This window comes from Ischnura elegans, chromosome 6, assembly GCF_921293095.1.
Source record: "Ischnura elegans chromosome 6, ioIscEleg1.1, whole genome shotgun sequence".
In the NCBI taxonomy this organism is placed as follows: Eukaryota; Metazoa; Arthropoda; class Insecta; order Odonata; family Coenagrionidae; genus Ischnura; species Ischnura elegans.
The window spans coordinates 98,680,547-98,688,179 of NC_060251.1; the positions used below are offsets into that span (position 1 = coordinate 98,680,547).

The 7,633-nt window shown below is 35.5% G+C and overlaps 1 protein-coding gene and 1 long non-coding RNA gene across 3 annotated transcripts; both read right to left on the reverse strand.

The window, feature by feature from the left end:
- Positions 1-81: 81 nt before the first annotated feature.
- On the reverse strand, positions 82-2,580 carry LOC124161243. 2 transcript variants are annotated; one of them, XM_046537521.1, is made up of 6 exons: positions 2,357-2,580; positions 1,984-2,147; positions 1,770-1,907; positions 1,527-1,639; positions 1,275-1,442; positions 82-483 (listed from the first exon to the last, which is right to left on the reverse strand). In XM_046537521.1, the coding sequence occupies exons 2-6, from the start codon at positions 2,090-2,092 to the stop codon at positions 313-315; spliced, it is 699 nt and encodes a 232-aa protein (XP_046393477.1). In that variant the 5' UTR covers positions 2,093-2,147; positions 2,357-2,580; the 3' UTR covers positions 82-312. The 2 variants fall into 2 exon arrangements, with proteins under 2 accessions (XP_046393477.1, XP_046393475.1); XM_046537519.1 differs by having other exon boundaries at positions 82-190; positions 288-483; positions 1,984-2,580.
- A 3,288-nt stretch (positions 2,581-5,868) lies between these two features.
- Positions 5,869-7,576, reverse strand: LOC124160476. The gene is made up of 4 exons (XR_006865165.1): positions 7,397-7,576; positions 6,873-6,966; positions 6,553-6,773; positions 5,869-6,463 (listed from the first exon to the last, which is right to left on the reverse strand). It is a non-coding gene; the product is annotated as an uncharacterized LOC124160476 (long non-coding RNA).
- Positions 7,577-7,633: the final 57 nt, after the last annotated feature.

A 7,633-nucleotide genomic window follows, 5' to 3' on the forward strand; every position in this document is an offset into this window, starting at 1 on the left:
TCTCTAACTCCTTCCTGCACTGCTGTTATATGGCTTTCACATACTATTATTTTCTCTTCTTATAATACTAAATGTCACTGCTTTTGGACATTTTTACTCATTCTTGAAGCCATTTACTTCATAATTTTGTGACTTCAAGACTTCGCATTTAGTTTACATGCATTTTAATAATCATGCTCCGTTTACTGTCCTGAAATAAATTCTAAATAATCACCCAATATTGCTTAAATATTTTTCAGTGGAGGAAAATTGATTAATACGAAAAAAAACCTCATTGTGGAACATACTTTTGGGGGGATCAAGGGAACCTTTTTATGCCCATCTGAAGTAGAAGTATGTCAGCTCGTAGCATTTAGGTTGTGAGTTGTAGCAGTGCAGCATTTGGCTGTGATACCAGTGACACAGTGATTTAAGCTCTGAAAAGTACACACTTGCGACCACTGCACCTTTTCCATTATGACCATGAGTATCTATGAGGAGCACCTGTTGAAAAAAATGTGCATATTTCTACATTAGCCAGGATTATGGATATCAATTCTAATATGTACTACTTTGGAACATAATTGGTGATTCCTATAAAAAATTTTTTTAAAAACTATTCTAGTACATAGTTCAGATAGGTTTTCATAGAGCCCCTGCAAATTATTCTGGCCATCTTCCCTCCCATCATGGACTTCCCTCTTCAATTTACAATAAGGCCTAACGTCTTTCAATCCATCTATGTTTATATAATCTTTACCCTACCCCATTTACAGCTAAAATCGTGAACTCCCCCATCCCAAGGTTTAAAGAGTGTGACCTCATGTAATGTTAAGATAATAAGTGTGTTTTGTTAGCGAAGGAGACATAATTTTCTATTAATTATCAAGAAGCATATTTTCCGTACTCATGCCTCAAGAAAAGTGGTGACGGTAGCCAAGATATTTGTGATCTAACCTTCAATATACATTGATGAATTTCTATGAGAAAAAATTTCCCTGAACAAGGAATCAAATCACTGCAGTGACCCGGAATGCCAAAGTTCTGTGGTTTGAGCAGGCAAGTGTATGTACTATCCGGGCTTGTGAATTCCCATGGCCATTATAGTATTGAAGCTCATAGTACTATAGATGGTAGGCCCTTGCAGTCCATCAATGATGGCAATGCGAGGGAGAAAGGACTTCAAAGAAGCCGCAACTGGTTGAGATCCCCAAAGCTGCACTTGGTGGCAATGTGTAATTTTACGAGCCTACTGCATGTACGGCTTCGAAGTTTGCAAGAATTGTCATACATACCTTATTCTGATTATCCTGAAACACCCACAAGACGCTGTGATTCCCTGCAATAAGGATGACGTACAACTCAGGGTTATATGGAGGTTGTACACTCTCCCAATCTTTTATCCCATCGACTAAATTGTTGAATAATGTATCTCCGAGATCCATTAAATAGATAGAAGTTTGCTGAAATAAAAAACTTCTCTATGATTGAAAAAAAGGAGTATGAAGAGGAAATGTTTAAAATCAATCAACTTTGATTATAGGTACCCATTCTGTTAGATCTTTTATTTCAGGTCCTATAGCTGATATTGACTCTGGTATATTCAAATTTATTGCCTTTATTTGGTTTTCTTTTCTGAAACTTTTATAAAGTTCATTCCCTGCAAGAAATGAGTTTAATAGCATGGCATAATTAGTTTTTATATTTTTTTCAGTTGCCAAATATAGGGGCTTATCTTATGTTCACCTACAAGCATAGAGAAATAACAAGAAAAAAATTGCATAGGTTACCTTTCCTAATAGAATTTTTCAGCAATTGTATAAGGATAAACTGAAAGGGACTGTTTTCCTCAAATTCAATGCTCCAGTCGGCCAATTCATGCAATGTTTGAGCTACTAGCAGTATTATAACAGTGCAAGCGTTACTCCCTGAAAGTATGGTAATTGCAAATACTCGTAGTGAAAGCAATCCTCATGAGGAATACATTTTCCAATCAAACCATACCTAGTGATTTTTCACCAATTCTTTCCTGGGTAAAATCTTCAGGAAACCACCAAATATGCACTGAGTCTTCATGGGCGACAATCAATGGATTTTTCAATTCGCAATCCATTTTTAAAAATTATTGATATATTTGGTTGAGGTATATTCGAGCAGAAATTCAATCGCTATTGATAAGCACTTAAACAGTTGGCACCAAACGGGTATAAAAATCGATTATAAATTTAAGGATTTTATAATATTGTCAAATGTTGATCAATTCAACCAACAATCATGTAAGAGTGATTTTATGAGCAGTTGTTCATCTTTTAACACAGCTGACAAGTTGGAAAATTTTTTCCTGCTTTTTAAACCCATTTAGGTACGAAAATCATACCTTCGTAATGCCTTACGCTTCAACTGAAAACTCTCAAGTTCCTCTGTTGAAAGCTTGAAATCTTGAAATTGTGGTGTTGATAATTTATGACCACGTGATCGGTAATATTGCTTTTAATACCAAATGCTTTTAAAAATAACTTTCTCGATTTTATTATTTCTAAATGCTGTTAATTCTTGGTGGATATGAAAAAATAGAAATAGAATTAATTTGGTTTTATTCAAGAAAATGCGCCAAACGTCATGACGTCATCACGGCGAGTAGACTTGTAGGTGAGGGGGGGAGAAATTCGCGGCGAAGCGGGGTCGAGCCGCTACCCCGGCCACCATGGCGTGGCAATCGCGTGACGTCAGGATAACAGCCAATCGGAATTGACTGCCAATGTCGTCTGCATATATTGCTGTATTCACGTATTACTTATTATTTTTTCTTATTTCCTTTAACCAGCGCGAATTTAGGGACAGGATTTTGTAGGGATCTTATAAGGATAGGGGTATTACTGCTTCAAATAAGTAAAAAAATCCGATTACGCTTCAAAATCCTTTATTTTGAGCTGGTGTCTGTACATGAAAAATCGTTATTACAACAGAAATTATTCTTTAACAAGCAGGACAGGAGTCCACAAAATTCACACGTCAAGCGGATAAGGATTAGTTTGTAAGAATTAATTGGAACGAAACTCCCACGTACCACTCGTACGTTCTACCAGTCTAAACTAACATTGTAAAAAGTTAGGAAAGCTCAAATCAATAAACATGGGTTGCAACCAACATACACATTAAAATAATATTTATACATTGAAAATCTAGTCATTATATTAACAAATAAGCTTCCATCATAACAATTAATGTACAAAATTTTATTGTAAATATCAGGCTATATACCGTAATGTGTACTACAGTATAATGTCCTACGTTTGATGCAATATAATTAAATTAGAAGTTGAAACGAAAACCAAATACTGTTTCACAAACTTTTTATTTGCTATCAAGACAAATTGTCTTGGTAATGATGTTGAAACTAGTTGATAGCATTAGTAAAATAAGAGATTGCAATATTTCCACTGAGTTTTATTATGACACTACGTACCTGTTCCGTCGTTACAAACAACGTTATCAAGTGTGATCAAGCAACACCTGATAATGTCGTTTGTAATGACGAAATGTTAGTGTCATAATAAAAGTAGGTGAAAATATTGCAATGTCTTATTTTACTAATATTAAGAACTTCCACCATATCGTGCCCAACATCATACAAGATAGTTGATACCAAATAAAAAGTTTTTGGAACAGTACTTGGTTTTTGTTTCACCATGAATATTTCATCATTCTACTAAGTAACGCCCAAATCAGTTGAGTTTAAATGAGAAGGCTTCAGACATATTGGTAAGGGTGGAAATCAAATTGGAAATGGGAAGAATTCACTCAGGCAGATGATTCTCGGTAGCCTACTGAACCCGGTCGGCTACAGATGATGTTCGGTTGTCAACCAAATCGAGATTGTTACTGACGATTTTTAGTTGCCTACCAAACATGGTAAGATGTTTCAAAAAGCATATAGCCTACTGTAACCGGTTGGAAAAATTTTCAGCTGCAGTTATCCATTCATATCTCAAAGTGCATTCGTATCAATGAAAAGTAATAAAGTGAATCTTTCCTATTTCCAATTTGGTTTCCACATACACTATTATGGCTGAATCTCTCAAATGTACTTATCATGCATCAAACTTAGGAGATTATACTGCACTGTGCAGTGTAGAGTAAGATGAACAGAAAACCACTACTAATCCATGGTATCTCATTCCAGTTTTTAATCCATATTGCACAAAATTAGTAATCAAATCAAAATTTCAAAACACAGGAGAAATTACTGTAGAGAAAGGGATGTTATTACATTTCACTTGAATTGAGGTGACTTTTGGAGTTGAAGTAAAGCCAAGGTACAAAACATATTATTATGAAAATATCTTACCATTGTCAATAATGTCATATGATTTAAGACTCCCTTACAAATTCGACTGTGCTTTATTGTTAGGATTATGTACATATGCAGTAAAACCTCTATGCAGTGAACCTCTTTACATCATAAACCTCCACACTTCATACCACCCCTGCGGTCAGTTTTACATGTAAATTTATAGGCAAACCTCTTTATCTCATAAAACCTCCACTTATCATACCAAGGAGATACTCCCGAGACAGCCTAACTACCTCCAAACATCAAATTGCCCAAATTTTGGTCCCCTCCATTACGATGTAAAGAGGTTTTACTGTATAATTGAGGATCTTAGAAACCAAGAAAGATAAGTGCAATTAATTACCAAGAATTATCAGCTATTATCTAAAAAAATTGCACTAGTCCCCCTAGGCTTCTATGGTCCTCATTTGTTATGTAAAATGAATGACTAAATGAATTAATCTAAAAAATCTTTACACGTGAGAATACAACTCAAAGCAAATTAGCAGTAGGAACACTCGTGTATTTAAAAATTTTGACTGCAGTAAATTTTCAACAGTCTGACTGAACTATTAGCATTTCTTTACTACCTCCTTTAGGCAAGTTTCATTTGAGATATGAAGTTATAATTTTCACATTTATGCTGACAAATAGATGAGATTCACTTGTCTAGCAATTCATTTCTTCCCACGATAATATCTCCCTTGATAAATGCAGTTATACTGATTAAATAATTCATATTCCCCCAACATCAATAAGGACATAGGTATTTACTTCCTAACCATAAATACCAAGGGCAGGAAACAGTATAATCTCATCTTCTGAAATCCATCACTTAGAAAACCAGATTATCAATGCACTATATAATAAAATGGAAGTTGCTACAATATTTTTCGATTTCTCAAAAGTTTTTAACACTGTGGACCACCAATTGATACTCAATAAACTTGACTTGATGGTTTTTGTGTCATAGCTAATTTTGATTGAAACCTACTTGTCGGACCAAATTCAATTTGTCATTACCTCAGGAAATGGTGTAACTTTCATTTGCCTGGGTACAGGCCTAAAGCAAGTAGTTCCATTAGGCTCCTTCCCTGTGCCTATCCTATCACTTTTACACATAAATGATCATATAAATAGTTTTCTACAAATAAATGGTTCCAATCCATTCCCTATGCTGTTGACACCAATATGTATATTGTTCTCACAGCAACAATAATTTTGGAGAATTGAAAGAAAAATGCAAAAAGTGAGTCATACTTTCTCTACCTATCTCATTGAATACATTGGAGTTCCTCGTCTAACAATAAGACAATGGCCATTTTTATAGATCAAAAAAAGAAGCATTTAGGCTATGAATTTTTTAAAAACATGATACCCTTTACTGTCCTTTGTTCAAAAAGTTGGCTGTATTACCACTGCCATGCAAAAATTAGAGGTTTTGGTACTCATTGTCTTTAAGTAATGGTTATTTTATTAAAGTTGGTAGCAATAACTGTAACTATACTGTTTTCACTAATATTTCTCATATCTTGCTCACTAAGGGTGAGGCCTTAAGACAAAGTTTCATTACACTTCCCTATAAGACAGAGAAAAGAATGTCTCATAAGATACAAAGAAATAATATCTCCTTCATCTTATACAGAAAACAGCATGTTTACATATTCCCATCGTTGATTGTTGAAATAAATCAGGCCATTATATGTACCGAATAATTTTGTAAGGTGTGCTAAGAATGTTGGCTATGTTGTGTAATCTGACTGATGTGTTCTATTGAATCTTGGTGCATGAGTAATTAAACAGACTAAATGAGTAACAGGGAAAGATACTTTCCAAAAAACCATACCACACAACTTTGAAAACATCAGGAGAGGTACAGGCTAATGCTTGGTCAGAGAAATGCAATTTGATAAATAAAATATCTGACATAATATAGAAATACCCACTATAGAGACTGCACAGAATTGGCGAATCACAAATATATCAACTTTTTCAATACCTTCTTCCTAAAATTCCAGATGCTGACATTTATCATGCAAGGGGCCACAAGATTTCCATTCGAGTTCTTCTATTGGGCACTTCCATTAAAGCTGCAAAACTGCTTTATGAATTGAACGATTTCTGCAGTCACACTCACACCATCAATCCACCCTGCAATAGACAGTAAAAATAACATGGATGTCTCCCTTACTAAATTCATCTATTTACAGTTTCTCATATCTATATGAAATCATACTCACCTAACCGAACAAAAATGTCCAAATGGAGAAGACCGTAATCGACAGAATACATGGGCGGCAAGGCTCCCTTTCATTTCCTCTATTCACCTAGGATTATGAGCAGAGGTGGATATCTTGGGGAAGTGAACGATATTCCCAGTGAGTCTTCTACTCAGATTCACAGTCTCCTCATCGTGGGTCTATTTTCCAACTCTTGTAATAGCTACACCACCAACTGTCATCTACAACAAATGTATAATTAATTATGGTTATTTACATAATAATGACAATTTTGAAATATTTGCTAATGTATATAAATTATAAATAACGTAGATAATTACCTCTTCTTTATTGTCATATTCCATGAACATGTTTCGTGAGCACTTCAGGAGATGTGGAGGGTCATCGATGGTGAACATTTTTTCACCCGCAAATCTGAAATAAAGATAGGATATCTTTGCCAAAGTGTTGGAGGAATAGAAAGGACTATCTTCAAAGGGATTACTCATCACGCCAGCTTCCCTAATATAATTATCTTATAGTGAATGACTGTCTCTCGCATGGAAGAAAATAATGACCTGATAGTACTTGAGTCCCCACCCTTTGCACTTGCATTTACCCCGTCATAACACCATTTACAGCACATATATAGTATGACACTAATGAAAACAATCCACAGATACTACCAGAACATAAGAATATAATACGCTAAGTACGATATGTCACATAAAAACAGATTGTTTCATTAATTTTGAAAGTGAATTGGAAAAACAGGGATAAACAGCGGAACCGCCGCAGTCACCTACTGGCTTTCAGTGCATTAATTGCCAACTTATACTATAGGATTCTTTCACTTTGTACTTACAGATGTTCATTCCGAGGACATGAATGCAATTTGATAGGGCTATCAGGAGTTTTCCGCGCGCCGTATCCAAAAGCATGACAACGTTGAGACGAAGGCATGTTTAGATTCAAACGATTACAAACGGTTTGCTGTTGTCTGCTAGTCGCTGCCGATTGGCTGTTACCCTGACGTCACGCGATTGCCACGCCACGGTGGCCGGGGTAGCGGCTCGACCCCGCTTCGCCGCGAATTTCTCCC

Excerpts from the sequence above, each read along its gene's own strand:
- LOC124161243 (XM_046537521.1), bottom strand. The coding sequence starts at position 2,092 with ATGGATTGCGAATTGAAAAATCCATTGATTGTCGCCCATGAAGACTCA. Across the intron at positions 1,640-1,769 it reads GAAAAATTCTATTAGGAAAG|GGAATGAACTTTATAAAAGT; the intron begins GTAACCTATGCA and ends CATTTCTTGCAG. Across the intron at positions 484-1,274 it reads TTCAGGATAATCAGAATAAG|GTGCTCCTCATAGATACTCA; the intron begins GTATGTATGACA and ends TTTTTTCAACAG.